A 27047-nucleotide genomic window follows, 5' to 3' on the forward strand; every position below is an offset into this window, starting at 1 on the left:
CAGAATTGGGATCATGAATTTTGGAGGGTGGATAATAGTAGAATTAATATCACCTCATCCCTAATTTATAGTAATGAATAGTACATGTAACTCTGCCAATTCATTAATTTGATAACTATTAAAGCTCAATACAGCACAACCACTGTTTGTTTCAAGACGAGATTAACTAAACAAGAAACATGAGCATCGATAACACACTTTTTCAATGTATGTCTGAGAAAATTCCTGACATACTAGATTATTAAACAAAGGCTGGACTTGTTATGTCTGTGCCTCTTCAATCAGACAGCAGAAAAAATCTCCCAAATAGGAGATTGCCCAAGAGAGAATAATGCAAAAACGATAGGTGCGAATTTCAGTCTAGAGGAAGTTTCTGATGTCTAGCGACTTCACTTCGGGCATTTCTTCGTCCTTAAACTCTTCCCTGCAATAAGTTGGAAGGGAGAGAGATTTGCTTGAATTCAATTTCTCAACAGAAATATCATGTTGCATAGAAGGAAAAGGATAAAAGGCGTACCGTTTCTTCTGAGTTTCCATTGCTTCAAGAGCATCTTTCTTCAGCTCTTCAAGTTGGGCTTTCGCTACTTTAAGTTCTAACTGCTCCTCAAGTTTGGGCAGATCTTCTTTGCGAATGCCAAGCCTACATGATCACAAGTTAATAAGTAAAACACCACCAGGAAATGACCGGAACTGATACTTGCAGCATCTATCATGCTTTTCAGATGCTGTAAACAAGGAGGCTTTGCATTTGCAGATTTCTTCATGAATGCTAATTTTATTCGGGGAGCTTACTTTTGGTTGACCTTGTCAAACTCTGCCTTCAGCAGGCCCATCCCCTTTTTGTCGTTTCTCAGGAGAGGTTTCTTCAGTTCCTTCTCAACGTTGTTCAGTGCATCCATCATCATAGTCTCCGCGCCTAGATCATCAATAAGGCCTCTCCTGCCAAAAGTAACTTGAGAAAATGAGCAACCAGAGCAGCTGAGTTGAATGCTAAACAATTAACAATACATTCACACTACATTTTCCTTTAACAAAAATTAATATTGTAAGAAAAGCAAATCCTGATAAAATAATTCCATGATTCAACAAGATAGTATATTATAGTTAATGAGCCCATAATAGTCAAGGTCACAAAAATCAAAAAGTAAAAATCACATATAGCATGTATCGGGAGTAAGTTTCATATAAACAACAATGCAGGGATAAAATGAAACATAAAAGGATTGTAAACAAAATCATCCACAAACTCAGAAGAAAAGATAAATAATTGAAAGGATACATGGGCAGAAAATTAGCGTATAAACATACTTCACCCTTATATCCTTCACGGCTAGCAAGTAGGATCGAACATCAGAAATGTCTTGTGTTCGTGAATCAATTGTGTGCTTGATCCTCTGCGACTCTGAAAAAAGATCAGCCCTGCAGGTATTGTGCACATCAATAAACAAAGGTACAATATCATATGATCAGAGAGAAATAGACAGAAGATGTTTTACATTCTAAATGATTTTAGGAAACCTTAATGAAAAAAGTAAATGGGATAGGAAAAGAAAGGGAGGGCATATGAAGTCTGTTATGCAATATAGTGTTGCAATTATATGGTGATTGGTGAAATATTAAATTAGTACATAATCTCCATATTTCTCTTTGATTCAAAATATATTTTCGAACTGGCTCTAGCTCAAACAATAGTTTGTAGAATTCTTAATATATACTCCCTCTGTCCCATTAAAAATGCAACGTTTTCCTTTTTTGGTTGTCCCATTAAAAATGAAACGTTTCCTTAAATAGAAACAACTCTATCTCTACTTTTTCATCTCTCTTACTTTACTCTCTCTTCATTAACTCACAAAACAACACTACATAAAATCCCGTGCCAATTCTCAAATGTTGCATTTTAAGTGGGACGGAGGGAGTATTATTCAGTTTGTGCCAACAAAACATTCCAACAAAAAAGGGCTAATTACGAGCGATCACCACTTGAGACTAGCTACCAATTAAAACGTAAAAATTAAGAGTGAGATAAAAAAAAATACTACTCTTATAAAAAACACTGGGACTTCATCACAATCACGTGGATTCCATGGAAATGAATTATAAAAGTTATGACCCACTTTAGGAAAAGCAATATAATATATAGGGTCAAAAATGCAAGGGCATTAAAGTAATTTGAAATTGGCCAAGAAAGCAAAGAGTCACAGTAAGAAGATCTCACTTTTCTCTTATAGTCTGCATGACTTTGGCATACTGAGCCACAGCAGCAGGATCTTCAGGAGCAATGGTGATCTTCTCTTTCCTTAAGATCCCTATGGCTGTCTCAAATTTCTTCTTAACGTCAAGAAATATACCCTTCAACATCTCTTTGCACAAAAATACGCAACAGTTAGAAACTCATATATATGAGAGACAACAAGTATCCAGTAACCTGAGTCCTGATAACTCTAAATATCATATGCACCTAAAAGTACATGCATAGAAAACAAGATAGTACTGCCTATCAAGAGTTAGTGACTAAAACACAATAACATAGGCAATCCGTCATCATCTAGCAAACAAATAAATTTGTAGAAGCAAAATCGAAGAATCCCACAAGACAATAATTTGAAAAGTATATCTAAAAGTTCAGGACACTATGTTGAATCGAGAACTAAGAAATCCTTGAAAACTGGCACAAATAAAGTAAATTTGATAGCTAGAAATTTTCATTTGAAATATGTTTGGTAAATGCTGATCCCAGATATAATCCCAGATGATATACTATATACAGTCATAATTCGAAAATGGAAACGCTGCCAGATGAATCCATACTGAGATAGGAAACCTTTTGAAAATGTACTAATATCATAGATGTAACATGTGAGTATAAACATGAGACATCAAAATCTGTAATGAAATCTGAGGTCATGAGACTATTCGAAGTTGCAATTTTTTATAAAGATAACCAAAAGAAGACAATATTTTGCTACAATGCACACAACTAGTAAGTGTATCACAATTCAGAACACGCGATGAATTGGATGTTCCACAAAACAATTGATAAGCCCGACACAAGTACAACAGGGGGACTATTGGCTGTCTACCTGGCGTCCCCAACAGTGATTTACTAATTATATTTTCATGCACCTTTGGATAGTAATGGTATCTAAAAAAATCTGCCCCATTTACTTTAATAAGGTCTCTTGGTGGCTTTCTGAGCCACAAGAACACCCATTTAACATCGCTATACGTCCCTTTGCAGAAACGAATTTGTCAAATTCAAATTCAAATTCAAATTAATAAAAACCCCGGATAGTTTGGTACCCTATTCCGAAACCCCACCCAGCAACGCTAACCACTAAAAATACGTGTTTTCCCATTTATTCTCTTGGCTGATCACCCCATTCATTTCAGAGTGTGATACATTTCTCTATCCCATCGTACTCTACCTCAATATCAGGAGACTTTTATCCATCATCAGCATCGAATCCACTAATTGACCCCCAAAATTAGAATAAAATAGCCAGCAATAGCACGAGAGAAAGAAATACACAAATTAGAAACCCACCATCGCCCTTCAATGAGGCAGGAGCGCCGCCAGCTCCTTTGGCAAAGGAACGGGCCGGAATAGCATACTCCGATCGGAGAACACTTTGCCCCGCATACAACTGCAGAAAACCAAAAATAAATTCAGCAAAAAAACATAAAATGACATCGAAAATCAATCATCCTATTTCACATCATCGGTCATAACACCACAAAAAAATCAACGATTGGAGCTGCGATTGTACTCAAATGAGCTTGCACACAGATCCGGTCAATAGAACGAAATGTAGAGTGTACCAGAGAGGGATTACCTGGCGAGTGGATCTCGAGAGGCAACGAGCGGCGAGAGCCATTTTGGGATTGGAAGAAGCAATTCACAACGGAGATGAGTTTGTTCGATTTTTGGAATCGGAGAGAGCTTAGCTTGGAAATTGACCTAGTTTATTCTGGTAGAGGGGCAGAAATGGAAATCTCAGAAGAATGACAGTGATGAGAGGAAACGGTGTCGTTTAAGTTCCCTCTCCTGATCTGGGCTTTTCTTATGGGCCCGAATCTTAGTGGGCCATATCTAAAATTTAATATCATTTCATAAATTGCATGCATTATATGAGAATGGCCCTCACAATTTGAAAATCTTATGTCCCGTGCATAGCACGGGTAATAACACTAGCTGAAGCTCAAATAACTCACAGGGCATGTAACATATATATCATTTTTCCAGTTATATCCCTGAAACCAAGACCCTTTATATTGTGATCGAATGCTTGAAAATGGTTCTTAGCTCTCATATTAAGGGCTGATCTTAGAGGATCAAGACCCTATATATTACATGTATTTCTCCAAAAAATTTGTAGTAGAGTACAACGCTACACTAAATTGATCAAAATAAACCACCAACGATACTCCATATTGCACACTACTGAATGTGAAAAATACATGACACAAATGCAAGAAAAGCATTGCCCACATCATGTTTTATAGCATACTGAAAAATTGAAGAAGCAAATCTCAAGCCTCTCAAAATCTCAAATGAGGATCAAACCAAAAGATTACAACATCCAGAATAAATAGTAGTAATGGAAAGGGACACTTCCCAAACTCAATCTTGTGAAACATAGTATACAGTGTTTGCAAAAGCAAGGCCACAAAGAACAGCCTCAAAGAAAAAGAATCACTAGGAACAGAGTCAACCAGTATCCAGTGCAAAGTCCGATCAGCAAGCACAGCCACCTTGTTGATCAGCTTCTGGGAGAGTCTCCTGTATGCCTTGGAAGTATCTGAGGTACAAATTTCAAGCAAATTAGGAAAAATGAGATGCAACGGGTTAAGGAACCCATCCAAATGAAACTGACAATAAGACGCCAGAAGAGTGAGGACGGGGACGTTCAACCAGTTTTGAGCTATGCTGCATCATTAGTCTTTCGATTCAAAATAGCTTCTAGTGATTGCATTGCACATTCACTAGTTATCCAAATGTGTAATTGCTTTTAACGAACCGATCAACTATAACAAAGATGAAGCACTAAGACTAACAAGAAAGCATAGCTAAGATGTTCTAAATCCTATTCAAGCCTTTCCAATAATGGAAATGTAATCTGATTACGTTATTCCTATGTCAAATAGTAGCATTTGTATTATGTAAATCCACACACGAACAAATTCAGGACCCTAGCCACTAAGATTGTAGAGTTGCCTAGCCCCTATCGAGTTCACAAGTTATGTTTTCTTGGTCTATAAATTCCTATTTGGTTCTCGTAGGCGGGAATTATCCAGTATATAACACAAGCGAGTTGATCCAAATTCAGAAGTCATATATAGACGAATATGTAGCTCGTGCATATTTGTGCCTGACAATGCAATTGGAGAGACGGGATAGCATTGATCCTACAAGTAACAAATTGTGTCAATTATACTATTTAAATCCCACTTACATGTCCTGGTCATGCTCGTTGGCTAAGGCAGCCTTTGCAATACAAAAGAATGCTGCATCGACATTGTAATCCTCTTTGGCTGATGTCTCAAAGTATGGGATGTTCCCTTTTGATGCACACCATTCCCTAGCCTTTTTCTCAGAAACCTGACATCAACTCAATCAGAACAAAGTACAAAGAAGAAACTAGTATAATATTACCAGTTCGACTTATCAACTTACCACTCTGCTATTGCCACCGTCTATATCAATCTTGTTTCCTAGTAATATAAATGGGAATGACTTTGGATCAGGTGGATTTGCCTGCATCATAACCAAATACCATAAATTTCCAGTAAACAAACAGGGATATGTAAATGGGCCCATTGAATAAGCATAAGAGCTGTAGACTAAAGATAATGATTCAGCCAGTGATAGCAACACATACTATCATTTGCATAAGCCTCGTTTAGTCTGCATCTACAGTTACTAGAATATATTGTAGTATATATTTCATGCAGGATCCAACTGAAGTTAAACTTATCGCACACACTGAATCAGTTATCCACCCCAACCCCAATAACTGAAAAACATGAGTATGGAAGGAATGATAATATTGGCCTATCTAACTACATCAATATCCTACCTTTTAGACATAACAGACAAACATGTAACTTTTTTTATATATCCAAACATAGAAAGATATCTGAGGTGATAATTGTAACCAAACATAAATTGCGCCCATTCCAGAAAATCCTTATTCTCTTATTTTCAACTAAAATATGAGCCCTACATAACAATTGACACATAATATGCAAAAAAGGTACAGCAATTGATGAGCAAACCTTAAAATAACAACCCGGGTCGAATACAATAAAATATCACGAACAATAAAAATTTCAAACAAAAAATCATGTACATGGAAAATCCATGCCATTAAGACATCACCCCTCAGCCATCATTTAAACAAGAAAGATTCATGTAAGCAATAAATTAATTTCCACTTCTCCTGAAACTACCATAGCCAGCAAACCTTTCTTTCTGCAACTAACTAACATAAGATATAAATTTGTAGCTTAATACATCCATTATTAGATACTCAACATCCATTGCTCGTAGACATTTAGAAACTACCAACAAATGAAAAACAAGAAACCCCACAAGCAACAAAACATGAAAAACAATACAGGAAAATCATTTGAAAGCAAACTACAAAATCAAGACAACTGAGCATACCAATAAACTGTCTAAACAGAAGACACAAACCTGCTTCAGAAACTCTTCGTGCCAATTGTCAAGAGTATCGAAAGACCTCATTACGTTAACGTCGTAGACCAAAACACAGCAATCCGCGCCTCTATAAAATGCAACTCCAAGACTTTGAAATCTCTCTTGGCCAGCAGTGTCCCAAATCTACCAAACACAAACACAAGTTCAAAAAGAGAAACAAAATCTAGAGAAAAAAGCAGCTGAATACCCACTTGAAGAGTAACAAGACGATCATCTATTTGAAGCTCCTTCGTTACGAAATCCGCCCCAATAGTAGCTTTATACTGCTGACTGAATTTCTTATGCACATATCTATTCACTAGTTAAAGAAGCCTCACACATTGTAATCAAACAATCCATCAAACATCAACAATCATCAAGCTTCACTAAAACTAAATAATTATACGAAAAAAAGGATACTGATTCATCAACGACGTTTTACCAACCCTGACCAAAAAAAAATCATAAAAATCAACAACGTCACACACGTCAATTCAAATAGTGTAACCCTAAAGTCGACAACAATAAATCAAATCGCACAAAAAAACTGAGAAAAATGAAATAGTATCATCAGCATCAGAATACCCGCTGTCGCCGAGGACGATCACTTTGAGTAATGTTCGCCTACGCAATGACATTGGAAACTGATTTGAAATCCAAAATCAACAAAAATTTCCTGTTTTCAACAATCTCAATTCACCAATTTCAGAGGAAAGGCAGAATTTTGTGTGTGAGAAGAACACGGACAGGAGAAAGGGGCGCCAATTTCGATCTGAATCACAAACACTATTGACTTTTTTTTTTTTTTTGTTTGGTAATACGAATTTAGGCGGTACAACATTCCAACAAAAACATTATTATATATATAATCAATCATGTAAAATGGATATACATAATCGAATTGGATATATACGTGTTTGCATATGATTTTACTTTAGCAACTTTCTTATTATTGCTAATTATTATACCGACCAAATACATTAATCTATATCCAATTATTCTTGTCTTTCTATTTTTCTTTTTTGAATTTTATGAATACTCTTTATTCACGTAACATAATTGGTAGTCATTTCAATTGTGTCTATTTTTAAGAATCGGATAGTTAATTTGAGTGTTAAATTAAAAAGATCTTTTGTTAGTATTTATTTTAGTCTTGATCATCTTATGCTAGGACTCTTATCAAAATGAAATAGACTTTTGTCTATTTTCACCATTTCTACATCATGGAATAAAGAATCAATATAATTTTTCCCAACAATTTTATCGTAACGGTATAAAGAATCTTACCTTTTTTTTTTTTTTGCTTTTGTTGTCTTCGTAGAATCTTAAGAATTTATAAATTTGGAACACTTTTACCAAAAAAAAATATATATTATTGCAAAATTCTACTAATATCTATGTATTGATATGTGTTTTATTTAAGAGGATTGGGTGTGACTGTGAGGTATTGATATGTGTTTTATTTCATGTGGTTTAGTTGAAATCTATTCTTGTTCACAAACAAAATTTAGGATTGAGTGTTATGTAAAATATTTTTCTCCAATTATATAAGGTCAAATCCTATTTTATGTTTTTTTTCCCGCATGATTCTATAAGTTAAATGTTACTACAAAAGTGTTGCATAATTCCTTTTCAAGATCTCACCTTTATAGCAAGGGTGTAGTATTTGATACTTCTACTTATAAAAATTAAGATTAGTCATTCTTCAACTTCACTTCATTATTATGTATCAACGTTATAAAGTGAACAACGTTGTGTTGGGAAACTCTCTTAAGCAAAATACTGTTACTACAAAAAAAAAACAAAGTAGACATAAAAACTCTCCTCAACTGCATTCACTATCGATATCTAAAGCTCGAGCTGAGGACTGCGATTAAACGACTATATCTTGAACAATTGCTTCATTTTGAAAAGTAAGGCATTATCTTCAGTAGACAGATCAACCTGCACATCAATAGAAATTAGTATTAATTTTGATAGAACTTCATAATATTGGAGAGAGTAATATGAGATGAGATGTACAAACCATGTACTTTTTTCTTAGTGCATAAACTGAGTCTTGTGTGATCTTGCTCACAAGCTCATCTTCCATCTCAAAATCTCTCCCAAGCATCTTCTGTAGCTCCTCCGGATTGCTCCCAAGAATCTGCAAAGAATCAATCACCTTGCTTAATAGGAATTTTTTTTTAATCCATCTAGTAAATACTTTATGATCATACATACATTAATGGTCAATTCATGGCATAATCAACAACCCTATGCTCATCATCTTGAATATATACTATCCTACCAATTTCTGCAAATTCTCTTTCCGGGATACATAAAGGTGTTCCAATCTGTAATAAGATGGAGGAAGAAGAAAAGAATGCAGTTAGTTAAAATTGTGTATTACTAGAAAAAATAGACTGTAATGCCTTCAACGACATGAACATCTAAGACGATGGGATCTTTCGTCCTCCAGATTACTGTGGGCATGATCTTAAGGACACAGGGAAAAACTGGTATAGCTGCATATTCCCTTTTCTTCTCAAGCATCGCACTCGCTCTCATCACATCCTTCTTCTCTACTGCACCAATACCCATACCTCCCATGGGTACGTTAACTTCCTTGATCAATGCTTCTACAGTGTAGATGCCTGAACATAAACTCTCTCACCATGTTTTCTAATCCTACTCATCACTGAATTGACATATGCCATAGCAGATTTTTTGATGACCTCGATATCATCATTAGGCCGCACAACGTACAGACTAGTGCCTACAATAGCATGCTCAAGTCCCTGAAATTAACACAGCAGAAGAAACATAAATCTTGGTATTGAGTAACTAATAGTATTATAATTTTCTAAATTAGTAGTTACCGGTGCAGCAATTTTGATACCCTGGGAAATCTTGATTTTTTTGTGATGCAAACACTCTCCCTGTAAAGAAACAATGAAGATGTTAAATTCAATCCGTAAAATTTTGATCCCACCACCATAACACTATAATAGAAAAGACTACTACACCAAGTTCATAGCATAGCGCCTTACATTTAATATAGTAGTAATAAGTAATAGAGTAAGAAGTTTCACCTTGAATCTGAGGCTTCTTGACAGGGTGGGGCGTTAGCAACGAGCTAATTGAGCTAACAACGGGTGCCTGCGCAGAAAAATGCTTGTACGAAAAGAAACAGAAACTTCTCCCAAAGGGACTAGAATGGAAATTAATGAAGCATACTTGCAAGCCAGCGACAACTATACGATCTCCTACGCGAAGCATCCCGTTTACTAATGCCACATCACTTGTTCCTTGAACCACTTTAACCTCCATAACTGTAAACTTTGGCAAAGTTGCATTACTATCCTTCACACCTTTATTTTTGTTTTTGGAAGCTGCATCTTCTTCACTGTTTGGCCTTTTACCGTCAGAATCAACGATATCAGATGGAATTCCAGTGTTCTTCTTTTTCACTACAAAAATATCTTCCTCGTTTGAAACAGATGCACCATCACCCATCTTACTTCCTCACAGCAAACTAAAAAGTAAAAACAAAGAATTTATCAATTAAGATGAAACACCTAAGGAAAAGCTATATTCAACCGTTTGAAATTGAAACTACGTCCCAATAGCAGATTCATAGTAGTAATAATCAGGCATTTGACAACAATTATGAACGAATAATCACGTGCAGTTACCTAGTTCGCAGTCGTCAATTTAAGAGAAATTATATTTCTATTCGGCGATATATATCAAGTCAGGATTTGACTATTTTATGATGATTTTACGATGGAACACCTCTATTTATACATTACCTTAATTAGGATCTCACAAGGAAATATATATAAACATATCTTACGGAAATATATACAAACCTTAAATTTAAAATTATATGCGAATCATATACATCCCACCAATTTATTCAACTCACTTTCTACTACATTTTTTAAAACTCGTGTCAAGTCAAAATGTGTAAAATTATGTGGGAGGGAGGGAGGGAGTACTATATTTTATCAATTTAATGGAATAGTCATTAACAACAGTTAAAATTTAGTGTGCAAAAACAAAAAAGCATTTGCTCCAAAATTCAAATGGGCATCAATGGCGTATGTGGAATCGATCTTGCAGAAATGCACCTCCTTCCCTCGAATCCGGCAACTGCACGCCCACCTCCTCGTCACCGGCCTCTTCAACCTCCCCTACTCCCGCTCCAAGTTCATCGACTTCTGCGCCATCTCCTCCCTCACCTACGCCGCCGCAATCTTCCGCTCCCTCCCCGCCCCCTTCACCAACGACTGGAACGCCCTCATCCGCGGCCACGCGCAGAGCCACCACCCAATCAACGCTGCCGCGTGCTACCTCCTCATGTCGCGCGCTCCCTGCCGCCCCGACGCCCTCACCTGCTCCTTCTTCCTCAAGGCCTGCGCCCGCGCATTGGCCCGAATCGAGTCTCTCCAGATCCACGCGCAGGTGGTGAAATCCGGCTTCGACGCCGATGTTCTCCTGCAGACGACGCTGCTCGACGCCTACGCGAAATGTGGGGATTTGGACGGTGCGCGCAAGGTGTTTGATAAAATGTCGAAAAGAGATATCGCGTGCTGGAACGCTTTGATCTCTGGTTTGGCGCAGGGGAATCAGCCGTATGAGGCGCTGAAGCTGTTTGGTGAAATGACTGAATCGAGCATGATGCCGAATGAGGTCACTGTTCTCGGCGCGTTGGCTGCGTGCGCGCAGCTTGGCGCAATCGGAGAGGGTGAGAGAGTGATTGATTACATACGGAGTAACCGATTTGATGAGAATGTGATTGTGTGCAATGCTGTTATCGACATGTATGCAAAATGCGGGATGGTGGAAAAGGCGTTGATTGCGTTCGAGGGCATTAGGTGTCGTAGGAGCATAATCACATGGAACACGATGATCATGGCGTTTGCAATGGACGGAAATGGAGAGAAGGCAATGGAGCTCTTCGGTCGTATGTGCACAGACGGGACGACCCCAGACGATGTCACTTTCTTGGCAGCGCTCTGCGCCTGCAATCACGCGGGGATGGTGGATCAAGGGTTGCGCCTCTTCGAATCCATGGAGAAGCATAGCGTGAGGCGAAACATGAAGCATTACGGGAGCGTGGTGGATCTTCTGGGACGAGCGGGGAAATTAAACAAGGCGTTCGAGATCACAGAGTCCATGCCCATGCCGCCGGACGCCGTGCTATGGCAAACTCTCTTGGGCGCCTCAAAGACACATGGGGACGTGGGGATGGCGGAGAGAGCATCAAGGAAGCTCGTGGAGATGGGGTCGAGCGCCTGTGGGGACTTCGTGCTGCTGTCGAACGTGTATGCCGCACACGAGAGGTGGGGCGACGTGGGGAGGGTGAGGGACGCGATGAAGCAGAAGGACGTCAAGAAGGTGCCCGGGTTTAGCTACACGGAGATGAATGGCACCATATTCCAGTTCTACAATGGCGACAAGAGCCATCCGAGATGGAGAGATATATATAAGAAAATCGAGGAGATTACGTTTAGGATCAGAGAATTCGGATACGAGGCAGAGACGAACTATGTGTTGCATGATATAGGAGATGAAGAGAAGGAGAATGCATTGTGTTATCACAGTGAGAAATTGGCTTTGGCTTTTGGGTTGATTAGTACAAAGGAGGGGAGTCCCCTTAACATTAATAAGAATCTTAGGATATGTGGGGATTGCCATGTGGTGATGAAGCTTGTTTCCAAATTGTATGATAGAGAGATTATTGTGAGGGATCGCACAAGATTCCATAGGTTCAAGGAAGGATCTTGTTCTTGTAAGGAATTTTGGTGAAATCTAAAAGCATTATTTATCACAACCAACAATAGAAGAAGAAATTTAATTTAGAGAATAATTACTACAACCTTGTTGTAAACAAACAAATCTTAAAAACAAAATGAAGTTCATTAGTGTTGATATTACATGTGAATTGTATCACAATCTTTCTCAAGTCAGTGATGGAGGAAATGTGGCAAATAAATAAACAGGGATGAAATAATAAAGAAAATAATAAGCTACAGTTTTTTCACTCACTTTGACACATACAGAGCCTCCTACTGAAGATGTGGCACAACAACTAGTCTTTTTTCAGCCTCGCCTCGTAGCCCCCTTCGGGCCGCTTCACCAGTGTATATGCCGCGTACGTCCCAAGCAGTTTGTCCCACAAGGGGAAGAACGGTTGCGAATAGTTGAATTTCGTACCTTGGAGCTGATGGTGAATGTCGTGGTAAGCAGTGTTGTTCTGGAAAAGCAGATGGAAGATATTGCCAGGCAGCCGGAGCCCACAATGATCGTCCACGGTCTTGATCACAGCGAAACAGAAGAAGAAAACAGCAGTACGTGCGGTCATTCCAGAAACGAGGAAGGATATGGCACCACCGAACGTGTCCAACAAAAGGCCTTCCAGCGGATGGTTGTAGAGAGCCCCGATGGCGTAGGGGACTACTAGTTTATGATGCTGAGAGTGGATGTGGCGGTAGAGGAACTTGTTTAGGTGCATGTAACGATGCACAAAGTATTGCCATGTGTCCATCACCAGCATAGCGATCACAAATTGCACAGCTTGGATGGGAAGAGAGGGTTGGACAACGTCCCCGGAAGAACTTGTATTTGAAGTTATCTGCAACACTAAGCATAGAACGTTAAGTTTTATATAGCAGAAGAAGCACAGATAACATAACAAGCAAGGAAACAGAGTCGAATAACATCAATGTGCGTTTCGATCTCAATCACATTCATAACTTTGGAGTCTCCTCAATTAGTAAACATTCAGTAAAACTGATCATGAACACAAAAGGGTCACTTACTATTCAAGATTGGCAATATGCAAAGATTTCTACATTCCTACGTCTTTCGACCAGATATAAACCAAACAAGTTATCTCAACTCGTAGAAACAATCAAGTGCTTTCGGAGATCAAAATTACCTAATCCATCTCAGTAAACAACCGATTGATGTATACTATCTTTATCCATATACTACTAAACAAGCTTTTCAATCTGCAAATGGACTAGCAAGCTATGTGAAGAAATTTAGAAGCCATGGATTTACCAAGAAGAGCAATTCAGCAACAACAGCCTGGAAAAACTGCTGAAGAAGAACCCCCTTGATCACAGACCCTAACGGCACCAAATTCTTCTCGTTTTCTTCTGTTCTCGTGTGCAACCTATACTTATCTAATGGCGGGAGGAGCTGATAGAACCCGGCATACAGCCAGTACACCACAAGCGGAGCAAACGTCCCCATCGTTTCATCGCTCGCGTATCCTTCCCAAAACACCATTTTTGAATCGAAAACTTTTCACCTCTAGCACCTATCCAACAGAAACATGCTATAAAAACATATGCACCCTGAAAAAAGGAACACAAGCAAACATCAACGCAAAATCCCATCAATATAAGTTCAATATGCAGTATAGAAACTGAGCTAATTAGCCTAATCTACACACATGATTCAAGAATCATAACCAATCAAATCACATTATAAAGAAGAGTTAGGTATTCAATTTTTTTTTATTTGGTAGCTGCTCCTAATGAACTAGACCGCATAAACGGAGATTAAGAATAAATGCTGATTAAAAACAAAACCTTCAATAGAAATCAAAATGGCAGAATCAAGAATGCCCAATTTGCATTAACTGAGATTAAGTTAAGCTGCTACATTTGGCCATTGAAAAAATTACAGAGAAAGATTAAAATTTGAGATTTGTAGTGAGCAGGAGAAGATGAAGTTGGGCGAGATACTTACAGAGAGGGATGGGGCAGATTACAGATCCAGTGGTGCAGAAAGAATTTACAAATGAATTCACATGCGATTTGAGAGCAGAGTTTTGAGGGCAGTGAGAGTTGTCAGAGATGCTTTTGATAATATTAGCACGAGATTCGTTGGGGAAAAAGGCAAACAGATAGATGATCTAGATTTAATTTTAATATTTTTAAAAAGTATTGCTAAAATTTTATTAAAGTACGCTTATTTAAGATTATGAGTTAAAATAAAATTTAAAAAGTGCTGTAAATTTAGATTGAAATTGAAAAAAGTACTAGTAATAGCAATAATAACGATAAATTTTGCAAAAAATAACTGATAATAAAATTATTTATTCTAATTTATAAATGAAGGAGCGTCTTTTTATTTAGGAAAAGGAAAAGTTTTTCGTTTTTTTATGGAATTTGAATCGGAATAGGGTAATTATGTAAACATTTTTTTTTAATATTTGTAATTTTGGAATTTTAAAAAATTAATGAAAATAACAAAATCACACCTAAATTTATATCTCAAAATTAAAATCAATTAAATGAAAATAAATTATCAAAAAAGAATTGTTAGTTCAATATTCTAGACTGAGATTTTCTCGTTAGAATAATTAGGAGATTTTGAGATCAGTTAAACACTTAAACCCTAAACCTCACCACCACTACGCATTTTGTCGAACACATACTGCACAAAACTTGTTGCTGTCGATCGACATGGATTTGGACGATCTCGACGATGGCCCGAAGCAGGCCTCGACCCGGGCTTCTCGCTTCGCGCCTAAGGGCGCGAAATTCCAACCCAAACCCAAGCCGAAAGCGGAACCTCCATCGTCATCGGCATCTTTGTCACTGCCGCCGCCCAAGAAGGAAGAAGTCGACGTCAAGCCCGATATCAAGCCCTATATAAAGCTTGAACACGACGATAACGGTGCAGCAAAAATGGAGGTGGATGATGAACCAGAGGATACTGAATTCAGAGATGGAGATGAAGATGAAGTTGTTCGAGAAATCGATGTCTATTTTTCTCCTTCGATTGATATCGAGACACAGGTAATTAGCCATGATTGGCTTCTCTTTGATGAATTTGATTACGAACTTTGCATTGACGATTGAATTCTAATGATTGTGCATTATCGATTTTTTGTTCCTTAGTTATATCTGCTTCAATATCCACTTAGACAGCCATGGAGACCTTATGAATTGGATTTGGATGGTAGATGCCAAGAGGTTTGCACTATTTTCTATAAATGACTGAATTGGTAATGTTTGTAATATTGCCTAAATTTGTGAAATATTTTAGGTGAGAGTGAAGCAAGCAAGTAGAGAAGTGGAAATTGATTTAGCCATTGATGTTGACTCCGCGAATTATGATAATGATGCTGATCCCCAAATCCAGTTGAAGAAACAGGTTTTCTAAATTTATGTTTTAAAGTTTGTCATTGTTATTACTTTCTTGAGGAAGTTACTGTTTACATCAATCCTTATATTTTCCTCTCTTGCTAGACTATTGCAACATCATGGATTCCACACCGAACTCAAACAACTGGATACACAATTGCTGATCTTACTGGAAATAAGGCACGTCCCGTTGATTTAATGTTTGTTAATCTGATCTCCTTGGATGCTGGAAGAGTTGCTCATTTAGATTCTCGTGTTGTGCAGTTACACTTGAATCGTATTCATGCAGCTGTACAACTTCGTCCATCGATGCATCATATTGGTGTGGCGGAATCTAAGAAGAAGACTGCCGTGTCCAAGAATGTTGAGGATGTGGTGAAGTTAGAAAAACAGCAGGAAGCAAAACCTTCTGGGATGTCAAGGAAACCGGTTACATTTCTTTCTTTCACACAGACATAGTTTATAGAGATTACAGCAATTGATGAGAGGGTTTATAATCATCTTAGTTTCATTTTCTAAGTGTTCTTCCTTGTTAAGTTAACATGGCAAAAGTATAGTTGTATACTTGTATTGGTACCAAGCGGATACCCTTGTGAGAAGCTTCTCGTGGTTCTATCATTTGTATTCCTGGATTACCTCTGTTACATTAACCTTCATTGATTTTAGTTACCCACTGAATTGCAGAAAGCTCTGGAGCAGACCAATGGCAGTGTAGAACAGGTATGCAATTGTTCACCTCCATTCTCTATAATGATGTAAAGCCACCATCCTTACAGAGGGGTCTGAACATCAGCCTTCTTCCATTGATGCATTAATTCTATAGTTTGTGGCAAGGGCATGCTGAGGAAGTCAAATGGTTTGGAACTGTTTATGCCTACTTTAATAATTGTTCTTTGTTTCCTCATCAGAGCTGGATTCGGCTCAAGTACCACAACACGATGAGTGACATAACAGCAGGATATCTTCGGAAAATGATGGAACGACAAGGCTCCGAGATTTCATTATCCATGAGTTTGTATGTTTATGTGCCCATTTTTCTAAATATTTAGGTTCATATATTCACAATTTCACAGTCTCTGATTTCTTTTCGTTGTTTGAAGGGATAATTATCTGAATAGCTTGTGCCCTGGCATTTCTGGTGGTGGTTTGAGTTCCAAAGTTCCTCAAAGAAGGTAGCATGATTGTTTGAGGATTTTGTTTCTGTAATTCTTGTTCTCATTTATAAACAAGGTGGAAGCTATAATTTCCTAATGTTTAGCTATTGCCCTGACTCTTCTTCTTTTCAGCTATATTTTTTGACTCAATAGATTCCACTTTCATTGTAGAGCTTTTGTCGTCAAAAAATCTTTTTCTATCTATGCTCTTCTTCCTACATCGACTAATTTCGCTTGATGAAGAGCTATTCTACTAGCAAGTTGACTCAAATGCATCCCCTTTTCACCTAGCTGTTTGTTTTGTTTGTCTCTCGCAATATATAAATAAGCTTCTAAGTTTTAGTACGGATTTGGAGATTAAATATTCTGATGAAATTAATCTGAGTCAGAATACTTAATTTGTTTATATCCTCTCTTTTGCTGCCTTGGGTGACAGATGATCAATTCTTGATCTTGTGGGAATGGAAGCTTAAACCATTTCATTGCTTCTCCTCATTACTTATTCATCGTGTTCTTGTCAAACACTCCTCCGACTACAACCTCATGGCAATATTCAATCTAGTGTTTCCGTATTTGGTGTTTCTATTCCTGACATACACTGGATCCAAGTTGTTTGAATGCCTAAGTCACATAAATCAGCTTTATTTCACGTTGCTGAGTTGATTTAGTGAACATGCACACGTGATGCTCGTGTTCGTCTTACATTGTGACGTTGTTGCAGGTCCTTGCTGGCTAAACCACTGAAAGAACGGTTTCAAACTTGGCTTCTTGAGGTCTGTTACCTCTTCTTCCGTTCCGTCCATGATCTTGTATTGTCTTCCTTCTTAAAAAACTAGTTGATCTTGGCATCAATTGATTTTGTGATGATTCTTGAACAGAACCCTCATCAGCTTCATAGATTCGACACTCTGAGGTACCTAGCTCCCGATGAGCCGATCGAAGAAGTGTTAGCAGTCTTGCAGGAAGTTGCTTTATTAGTTCAAGGACTTTGGATCATTAGAACCTCGTTGTGTACAGAGATGGGTAACGGTGAAGTTAGGACTATAGCTCTTGGTCTATTTAGCAAGGACGTGATCGTAAGGGATGATCAAATACCAAGCAAACCAGCTGATCTGAAGAATGCAGTGAAAAAATTCCTGCCTAACTTGGCCAGAGAGAGACCTATCTTTAATGACTGGAAACTTAAAGAGCTTCCAGATTCTAAGTTCATGGAACTATATCCTGCCATTGTAAAGAAAAACCAAGAACAGTGGAAACCCATGGAGAAACTTTATCCTCAAGATAAGAAGAGGCATGTTGTCAAGACCCCAAAATCTGGCAGTTAGTTAGTTGTTGAGAGTTAGTATATCATTTTTTTGTATTGGCTACATTGCTGAACTAATTACGTGCACGTTTTTATGGACAAATAAATTAAATTTACTTGGCCAATTCACATGCATTAAATATATGCCCTTTGTTTTAGAAGCTCCATGGAACTTTAACCTCCTAAGTATAAGTTTATATGTGAAGAAATGTTTTGATTTTTTTAATGAGGATTAATGTTTTTTTTATGAGCAAATGAATATAAATTTTTTAAGATATTTGTACTCTTTGGCTGACTCACACATATTTTATTCTGTTTTATTGCAGCCACTGTTTTGTTTAGAATATACTCCTATCGTCCCAGATAATTTGGGATACTTTGGCCCGGCATGGGTTTTAAGAAATTTAATGGAAAGTGAGTTGAAAAAGTTGGTGGAATGTGGATCCTACTTTTAAAGAATTAGTTTTATAATAAAATGTGAGTATGAATGGGTTAGTGGAATATGAGGTCTACTACCAAAAATGGTAAAAGTGAAATGTCACAAATTATGTGGGATGACCCGAAATGGAATACTGGATCGAATTATCTGGGACGGAGGGGGTAATTAAAGTCTCAAATTGTTACTCCCTCCGTTCCCTCATAGTTGAGGCGGAACTTTTCGGCACGGAGTTTAAGAAATGAATGTTGAGTGTGTGAAATAAATAGATAAAAAAGTAAGAAAGAGAAAAAAGTTACTATATATGGAAATGACTCAACTATGAGGGAACTTCCCAAAATAGAAAAATGACTCAACTATGAAGGAATGGAGAGAGTATTATTTTGCGATTACTAGTTTGATTACTAGTTGCGATTACTAGTTTGATAGGTTAGTTAGTCCCTAAGTATTTTTTTCAATAGTAGGTGAAAAACTGATTCAGCATGTATCAGGAGTAGTAAATTACCTAGAATTACTATTCAGGGTAATTGTTGGAGATTATTATATTTCTTTCCTTGTTAAATTATTATAAACTTACAATTGATTATATAAATCAATTTTGATGTGAAATAAAATATGAAATCAAGAACGCATATATAAATCATTTCCATAAATATAAATAGAGGATTGTGGAGAATACTAGAGATTTCATGTAAATTATGCCCTTTTAATGTAAAAAAACTACTAGTACGTTACATAGTCTTCGATGACATCCTTCCAAACAACAATAGCGAGTCGACGACTTTCTTCCGCCTACAAATTCCAACAGCACGACTTCATGTCACCCGACTAGCATAAAAATTCTCTTTGTCAGTTGGCTTAACGCTCGAGTTGAGCGGAGTTGGAGTGTGCACTGCATTCGGACTTTTGCTCAATCCGACCTTATCTGAAAACCCTAAATTTTATGAAAAATGAATCAAATTCGAACCGAATTATGAAATTTGATTTGATCCTTAAAATCCAAATTGCATAAAAATTAGAAAATTCAATATAAAAAATCCTAAAATTTAAAAATCCAATATCAAAAATAGTAGCACCAAATGGGTAAATATTTATGGATTTCGAATAGTAATTTGCAATCCTAGAAGGCTAGAACCATGATCATAGTTTGCGACGCATCCCTACATTATGCCCAAATATACCTTTTTTTCCCATAATAATAATAATAAAAAAACATTATTTAATCTAATTACATTATTTGACGAAATCTCTCTCTCTCTCTCTAAACATTCTTGTGCATCACGCATATTTGGCATTTTTCTCTTATTCATTCTCACCCCTGTAACAGGGTTTAAGCTTTTTCACCCAAAACCACTCGGAAAACCTCCCAAAATCTCGTCAATCTCTCTCTCCGCGGCAATCTGCATCCCTCCAGATGGCAGTGGATGCGGATTTCCTCGTCAGCGGAAAGAGATTCCCTCCAGGGTTCAGATTCCACCCCACCGATGAGGAGCTCGTGCTTTACTATCTCAAGAGGAAGATTTGCTGTAAAAGACACCATCCCGACGTCGTCTCTGAGATCGATGTCTACAAGTGCGACCCCGAGGATTTGCCTGGTAGGGTTTTTTATCCCTAATTTAGGTGTTTGCTGATTAGAAGCAGTTATTTTACTGTTTTTGGTTGTTGATCGATTATTAATCATGTTATCGAGTTGAAATTGATTTCTAGGGTTTTTTTTTTCAATTTTTTGATTTGCTTTAAGTGCAGAGCTTTGTGTGATTGATTGTGTTGTCTACTTATCCAGGAGGGATTATTGTTTTTTTCGTTATTTGATTTGTTTTGAATCTGTGATGATTGTGCTGAGCTATTGTGTGGCATTGTGTGTACAGTATTCATATGAATGAGTTTTTGTAGTTTCAATACTAATCTTGATGGCATGATTGCTGACTTTCTCTTTCTGATGCACAGTGATGTCGAAACTGCAAACTGGTGATAGACAATGGTTCTTCTTCAGTCCCAGAGACCGGAAACATTTAAAGGGAGCAAGGTCGAACAGGGTGACCGGGTGTGGTTACTGGAAGGTGACGGGGCAGGACCGTACCATCTCATATGATTCTCGTCTTGTTGGGATAAAGAAGACTCTGGTGTTCTACAGAGGTCGTGCGCCTAAAGGAGAGCGCACGGATTGGGTGATGCACGAATATTCCATGGCTGAGGACGAGTTCAAACGATGCCAGGATGCTAAGGAATACTACGTGCTGAACAAAGTCTACAAGAAAAGTGGCCCCGGTCCAAAAAATGGTGAGCAGTATGGCGCACCCTTTAGGGAAGAGGAGTGGGATGATGATCTTGAAGTTCAGTGCTCCATTGAGCCGGAGAAACCAACAAAGAAAGCTCATGAAACTGTTGATTGTCAACATCAGTCCTCATTAGATGCTCTTGAGGAAATAGTGGAACGAATAGCAAATGAGCCCGATTCCGTTCAGCCACCGGTTGTTGATTGCGAGTATACTCTGGATCAGTTTCTCGATGAGGAGGAAACTGAGAGTACATTAGTTCACCATTCTTCTGTTGATGTGTCTGCACCAGTGGTTTATCCAGCTCATTGTGCCCTTACTGAGACAACTCGATTACAGTTGCAAGCAGCACCTGAGCTTTCCTATGACACATTCATTAATACGGAAGATCCTAATGTGACCGGGGAGGACTTCCTCAAAGATTATCTTGAAATGGATGATCTAGATTCAGACCCAACCACACAAAATCTTAATAACTGGGGGAATAATTTTGGGAGTCTGCAGTTTGAGGGTTTAGATGATGATTTGAGCATTCTGTATGAAGACGCTTCTTCTTTCCTTAATGAGCCTGTTGAGCCCTGGCATTTTCCCCAGCCATCTTTGAATAACTTTGAGAATGGAGCCATGGACCCGAGTCCAAGCTCATATCAAAGTTATGTGATGCAGCAACAAAATACTAGCAGTTTAGATGGAGCGAGCTCTCAAATGTGGAGGGGTGAGCCTACTTACAGTGTAGTGTCCACACCGGAAGTTAATCAGGACGTCAATGCACCATCAACTTCAGGTAGGACTTTCCAGTGGAGCAACTCTTGAGCTGCTTCAACTGTATTCATGGTTTTGTGCAATTTTGTGATGATGTGCATGCCGGTTATTCTATTATCTGACCCAATCGGATAGAGCTCTTGTCATACTCAGGGCGGTGAAAAACTCTTGTTCCCCAACTGGAGATGGGGGAGTTTGAACCAGCTTCAAGAGCTCTTCTTATGACGTTGTAACAGCCTGTTTCACTAATGTTGGTGGGTTTTGGCGTGTTTAGGTGCAATGTATCAAAACCAAAACAACAGTTTTGTAAATCATCCTACTGGGGGGAACGAGAAAGGGGAGGGCGAGCAGGGTGGTGATATGGAGTCATGGTTCTCCTCTGCCGTTTGGTCTTTTGTAGAGTGTATACCGACATTCCCCGCTTCGGCTTCTGAAGTTTTTTTGGTAAATGGGGCGTGTGAGCGAATGTCTAGCTTAAGCTGGGTAAGAGTTGATGCCAGAAACACTGCAGCTCCAAGAAATTCTGGCAAATCCGGAATTGGTTTCTTATGTTTTTCTTTACTGGGAGTAATACGTGATATTCTATGGCTGCTGACTGGAATCTCAAAGAGAGTTTACACTACTTGTAGCATACACATGTAATTATTTGCTGTGCCTCATTGAATTGCCGAAATTTTTGGTAAATCAAAAGCAGTTGGAAATAGTACTGTATATATTTATTAATTTCATGAGATAAGTTGCAAGATGTTTTTTAACAGAAGCAAGCCAAGATCCTGCCCTAACTCAAAAAAATAATCTTGTCTCACACAACTAAACAGCACTACAAATAATTTGAACGGAGATAAACAAAGAAAAGTAGACTGAAAAATATATTATTTTTGGCCTCATATTCGATTATAATCATTAATGAGTATGTCAAAAGTGATTAATAAAATGAAAGCAAAAGAAAAAAGAAAAAATCGGAAAGCTCAGTCAAGAAACAAAGTCAACTGATCCCCATACAGAGCACGGTGCACCTGCCTCGCAGCATATCAAAACTCCATACCACAAGCTTCGAAGAAATTTCGACTCTTTTTGATCAACATCTCTCATTTGACTGATCGTTTCCTTCTCCTCCACTCCTCTTTCTCCCCCAATTCTCCCTCTCCTAGGTTTTTCGCAATCTCAGAAACACACAGAAACATTTTCCCCTCTTTTTCCGGATTAATCGTTGGAAATATGATGGTGAAATCGGATACCTCCGGCGACCAGGACGTTTTCCCGCCGGGATTCCGATTCCACCCGACTGACGAGGAGCTCGTGCTTTACTATCTGAAGCGGAAGATCTGCTGCAAGCGCCACCTTCTCGACGTGATCGCTGAGACCGATGTTTACAAGTGGGATCCCGAGGAATTGCCTGGTAGGTTTTATCCTTCGAAAGTTTTTTTTTTTGTTTGTTTTAATTTATTGGATTTTAACGTTGACCGTTTGATTGCGAGTATGCTGGGTTAGATTATTGTTCTTAGACTGGCTTGGTATGTTTGATTTGGTCAGATATTTGATCAATTGTTGTTGTGGCTGGATTTGCTCTCGATTGTTTTGTTTGTTGCGGATTTAGATTTGGTGTTGATGCTACTCTAATTGAAGTCAACGATATGAGGATTAGCTTGTTTCTAGTTCCAATTGCATTGTTTTGGCCGGCAATTTGTGTAAATCGGAAGTTGTAAATGTTGTGATACCTGGATCTATCTATTTGATTTTGTGAGATTGTAAGATTGTAATCTGTGGCATAGGGTTGCAAATTGCATGAACTGAGTTGGATAGTTGGTTTCTGTGATCTGATTTTAGTTCTGTTTTGGCAAAATTCAGTTCATTTATTGTGCTTCTTTACTGATTTGTCACATGTCATAAATGCAGGGCTTTCGAAACTTAAAACTGGTGATCGACAATGGTTCTTCTTCAGTCCAAGAGATAGGAAATACCCTAATGGAGCTAGGTCCAATAGGGGGACAAAGCATGGGTATTGGAAAGCAACTGGGAAGGACCGTGTCATTTCATGTGGTGCTCGCCCTGTTGGTTTAAAGAAGACTCTGGTCTTCCATAAAGGTCGTGCACCTAAAGGAGAGCGCACGGACTGGGTGATGCATGAATACACCATGGATGAGGAAGAGCTGAAAAGATGCCAGGCTGCTAAGGAGTACTATGTGTTGTACAAGGTATACAAGAAAAGTGGGCCTGGTCCCAAAAACGGGGAGCAATATGGCGCACCGTTTAGGGAGGAGGACTGGGCTGATGATGAAGTTCGAGAACCATCTCCAATTGTGAAGGGAATCCTACAAAAGCCTGTTATTGAAATCACACCTATCAATAGTAATAACTTAGTTGATTTTCAAGACCTTGCCTCGTTTGATTATCTTGAGGAACTGAACCAAATTTTTAATGATTCCCTGCCTGATCAGCCACCAGTCCTTGCTCTCGAGTATAACCAGGATCAGTTTGCAGTTGAGGAAACTCACAGTTCGTTGGTTGACAATTCCCCTAGGGAGGTTTCTTTGTCAGCTCCCCAACCATTTTTTCAGCAACCTATTGTAGAAAATAGTTTTGACTTCACACAGTCGGGCGCATTTCAATTCCAGATCTCTGAGGCACCTGAGGTCTCTTCTGCTCCAGTTCCGAATGTGCCAAATTCTCGTGTCATTGATGAGTCCTTCCTCGAAGATTTTCTTGAATTGGATGATTTGGGCCCAGATCCAACTGCAGAAAACCCTGGTGAACTGGTTAATGGTACGGATAAATTTTCAATTGATGATTTGGATTGTCTGCATGAGCTCGAGCTGTTTCAAGATGCACCCCTGTTCCTTTGTGATGTGGGGCACATTGAGTCCAGACAGACATCTCAGCCATACATGAACAACTTTACAAATGGAGTTATTGATCCAATCTCAAGCTCTTGTATGAACAATCTTGAGAACACTACTAGCTACATGCTGCAGCAACAGTTCAACAATTTCGATGGGATCAGCTATCAGATGAGTGCTGATGGCCAAAGTTGCAGTGTTGTAACGGAGGCACACACGAATCAGGGATTCGTTCCTCCATCGACTTCAGGTACTGACATTAGTAGAATCCCTGCTGATGCAATTTCTGAGCTGCTACAGAAGCATCAATGGCTTTATACATTTTGATCTGCTAAAGGAACGTATATGGCTACACATTTTTATCTGCTTTTAAAGCATCTATGACTATTCGTTATGTGCTACTACAAAGTGCTAAGTACTACAAAACATATACATACCTGTTCATTAAGTTGCTGCAAAAGCATCTATGATTTTGTTTACGTTGTCATGACTTGCATACTGTTTATTACTATCTTGTTCTATTTAATCTAAGAGTGAGCTCTTGGTCAGATGGATGGTATGGGAAGACCATGTCATCTTCAAGATGGTGAAAACTCTTATGCCCAAGTGGAAAATGGGGGAGTTTGAACCAGCTTCAAGAGCTCTTCTTGTATTGAAGTTGCTTAGATTGTTTATTAATACTACCAGATTTTGTCATATGTTTAGGTGTTTTACATCAAAACCCAAATTATGGTTTTGTAAATCAAAACGAAAGCGGCAAACAAGATGATGGCGGTACAGACTCATGGTTCTCCTCTGCTCTCTGGTCCTTTGTGGAGTCTATACCAACAACCCCCGCTTCAGCTTCTGAAAGTGCTTTGGTGAACAAGGCTTTCGAGCGAATGTCTAGCTTTGGCAGAGTGAGAATGAATGCCGGGAACTTAAATGTTTATGCAGGTAATGCCATGGCAACTTCAAGAAGCTCTGGCAAATCAAGACCTGGTCTTGTGTTTCTGTCTTTGTTAGGAGTTATGTGTGCTGTGTTATGGATGATGATTGGAACATGACTGATTGATGCATAACATTATCATGTGGATTTAATGTATGTATAGGGAGATTTTGGTCCGGTGCCTTGCCGGATCATCATTCGAAATATGAAGGCAGTTTTGAAATATTCAACATTTTGCAAAGCCTTAACCTTTTAGGAGTCCCAATAGCATTTACATGATTGGGAGCATCCATAATAAAGATTGTTTAGTTATACTTATTTTTCTAATTGCACACAATAATTTTAGTTATAATAGGACATTCTATTGTTCAATTCAATACACCAAACTATGTAGGTGGTGTTCGATTTGTTATACAACATAGTATTACTAAATACGATAATTAGTTATTGATTAAATTAGTCGCAAGAGATGAATAATAGTAGTAAAATACATCAAAAGTAGGTAAGTGAACGATATAGATTGTGATTTCATTTTGTTATAGTACTGTTTAAATAAGGTACGATTGATCATTTGACTACGATGGTATAAACTTTTTAGTTATCCACTACATAATTTGTTCAATCATAATAGTGGACAGTCAAAATTTTCATATGCCCCATAATTTAGTAAGTTCAAGAATCGAATTCGCTTACTGCACGTCTCCTTGGTTCAATAAAGCCAATCATTTTGACTTCATTTCGTATTCATTTCACTCCAATCCTGATTCAGGATCCTTCGAAATCGAAAATCATTACTAATAATTTAACTATATAGAGTTATGTTAATTGGAACACTCGAAAGTCCTTGTGTTGGATGGTTTGATTTACCCAATGATACTTTTGAGGTGTCCATCGTCGAATTTTCTATCGACCAAAATAAAACAGTATAGTGTATAAGAAAAAGAGGGAACATCTTTTTAAGTCCACGAACTTTGCCAAAATATTATTTTAGGTCCGTAAACTTTGAAAATATCATTTTAGGTCCATCAACTATGGATTAATATCATTTGAGGCATTTTGAATGTTTTTTGAACGAAAATGCTCTTAAGACCTTCAAAGATCAATTTGGACAATTCTTTCGCCAATCATCTTGCGTCAGAGACATAGAATCCAACTATTTTTAACGGCACATTTTTATATTTAAATTCAATTTAGATGTTAATTGATCTCCATTTTGAAATACATCTCCAAATGACAATCCAAATTAATAGCTATCTAATTTCAAAATAAATAAACTAAATAGAATTCACTCATCACCAATTGCAAGTTATTAAAATGCAGTTTAGATTGAAAAAATAAAATAAAGTATCAAGTCCCAATTCACTATTATTAAATAATTAGTCATCTAATATTTGAAAAACTAACACATATTTTTTACGGAAAATTTTAATTATATTTAAATTCAATTTGGATGGTAACTGAATTAAATAGTAGTAAAAAAATTGCTGAACTCTAGATCT

The 27047-nt window shown here is 38.0% G+C and overlaps 8 protein-coding genes across 14 annotated transcripts; 4 read left to right on the plus strand and 4 right to left on the minus strand.

Annotated features, from left to right (window-relative positions):
* Positions 1-78: 78 nt before the first annotated feature.
* LOC125185569 (putative ATP synthase 24 kDa subunit, mitochondrial) lies at positions 79-3992 on the minus strand. Its single transcript, XM_048082123.2, has 7 exons — positions 3834-3992; positions 3545-3644; positions 2216-2360; positions 1309-1419; positions 793-939; positions 518-640; positions 79-424 (listed from the first exon to the last, which is right to left on the minus strand). Exons 1-7 carry the CDS (start codon positions 3873-3875, stop codon positions 361-363), a joined length of 732 nt encoding a protein of 243 aa, XP_047938080.1. The 5' UTR covers positions 3876-3992; the 3' UTR covers positions 79-360.
* A 476-nt stretch (positions 3993-4468) lies between these two features.
* Positions 4469-7535, minus strand: LOC125217574 (ras-related protein Rab7). The gene is made up of 7 exons (XM_048119091.2): positions 7286-7535; positions 7121-7147; positions 6913-7012; positions 6698-6844; positions 5675-5755; positions 5454-5599; positions 4469-4799 (listed from the first exon to the last, which is right to left on the minus strand). Exons 1-7 carry the CDS (start codon positions 7336-7338, stop codon positions 4736-4738), a joined length of 618 nt encoding a protein of 205 aa, XP_047975048.1. The 5' UTR covers positions 7339-7535; the 3' UTR covers positions 4469-4735.
* A 917-nt stretch (positions 7536-8452) lies between these two features.
* On the minus strand, positions 8453-10456 carry LOC125185551 (eukaryotic translation initiation factor 5B-like). 7 transcript variants are annotated; one of them, XM_089062404.1, is made up of 7 exons: positions 10378-10456; positions 9920-10217; positions 9775-9841; positions 9562-9621; positions 8924-9480; positions 8727-8846; positions 8453-8644 (listed from the first exon to the last, which is right to left on the minus strand). In XM_089062404.1, exons 2-5 carry the CDS (start codon positions 10196-10198, stop codon positions 9473-9475), a joined length of 414 nt encoding a protein of 137 aa, XP_088918530.1. In that variant the 5' UTR covers positions 10199-10217; positions 10378-10456; the 3' UTR covers positions 8453-8644; positions 8727-8846; positions 8924-9472. The 7 variants fall into 7 exon arrangements, with proteins under 7 accessions (XP_088918530.1, XP_088918529.1, XP_088918526.1 ...); XM_089062403.1 differs by having other exon boundaries at positions 8991-9036; positions 9125-9480; positions 9775-10217; XM_089062400.1 differs by having other exon boundaries at positions 8924-9036; positions 9125-9480; positions 9775-10217.
* A 259-nt stretch (positions 10457-10715) lies between these two features.
* Positions 10716-12535, plus strand: LOC125223744 (Tetratricopeptide repeat (TPR)-like superfamily protein). The gene has a single exon (XM_048127031.2). It carries the CDS (start codon positions 10781-10783, stop codon positions 12494-12496), a length of 1716 nt encoding a protein of 571 aa, XP_047982988.1. The 5' UTR covers positions 10716-10780; the 3' UTR covers positions 12497-12535.
* Positions 12536-12588: 53 nt separating this feature from the next.
* Positions 12589-14598, minus strand: LOC125223745 (very-long-chain aldehyde decarbonylase GL1-9-like). Its single transcript, XM_048127033.2, has 3 exons — positions 14450-14598; positions 13754-14052; positions 12589-13322 (listed from the first exon to the last, which is right to left on the minus strand). Exons 2-3 carry the CDS (start codon positions 13982-13984, stop codon positions 12780-12782), a joined length of 774 nt encoding a protein of 257 aa, XP_047982990.1. The 5' UTR covers positions 13985-14052; positions 14450-14598; the 3' UTR covers positions 12589-12779.
* Positions 14599-15077: 479 nt separating this feature from the next.
* LOC125223060 (uncharacterized) lies at positions 15078-18434 on the plus strand. Its single transcript, XM_048126020.2, has 10 exons — positions 15078-15504; positions 15607-15681; positions 15755-15862; positions 15958-16032; positions 16117-16281; positions 16537-16572; positions 16761-16867; positions 16953-17024; positions 17728-17779; positions 17885-18434. Exons 1-10 carry the CDS (start codon positions 15169-15171, stop codon positions 18329-18331), a joined length of 1473 nt encoding a protein of 490 aa, XP_047981977.1. The 5' UTR covers positions 15078-15168; the 3' UTR covers positions 18332-18434.
* A 1565-nt stretch (positions 18435-19999) lies between these two features.
* LOC125223058 (NAC domain-containing protein 17-like) lies at positions 20000-22506 on the plus strand. The gene is made up of 3 exons (XM_048126018.2): positions 20000-20340; positions 20693-21805; positions 22058-22506. Exons 1-3 carry the CDS (start codon positions 20160-20162, stop codon positions 22423-22425), a joined length of 1662 nt encoding a protein of 553 aa, XP_047981975.1. The 5' UTR covers positions 20000-20159; the 3' UTR covers positions 22426-22506.
* Positions 22507-22859: 353 nt separating this feature from the next.
* On the plus strand, positions 22860-25773 carry LOC125223057 (NAC domain-containing protein 17-like). Its single transcript, XM_048126017.2, has 3 exons — positions 22860-23182; positions 23680-24870; positions 25326-25773. The coding sequence occupies exons 1-3, from the start codon at positions 23002-23004 to the stop codon at positions 25664-25666; spliced, it is 1713 nt and encodes a 570-aa protein (XP_047981974.1). The 5' UTR covers positions 22860-23001; the 3' UTR covers positions 25667-25773.
* Positions 25774-27047: the final 1274 nt, after the last annotated feature.

Source organism: Salvia hispanica, chromosome 1, assembly GCF_029641045.1.
Source record: "Salvia hispanica isolate PSC_SH4W2 chromosome 1, Shi_PSC_v1, whole genome shotgun sequence".
In the NCBI taxonomy this organism is placed as follows: domain Eukaryota; kingdom Viridiplantae; phylum Streptophyta; class Magnoliopsida; order Lamiales; family Lamiaceae; genus Salvia; species Salvia hispanica.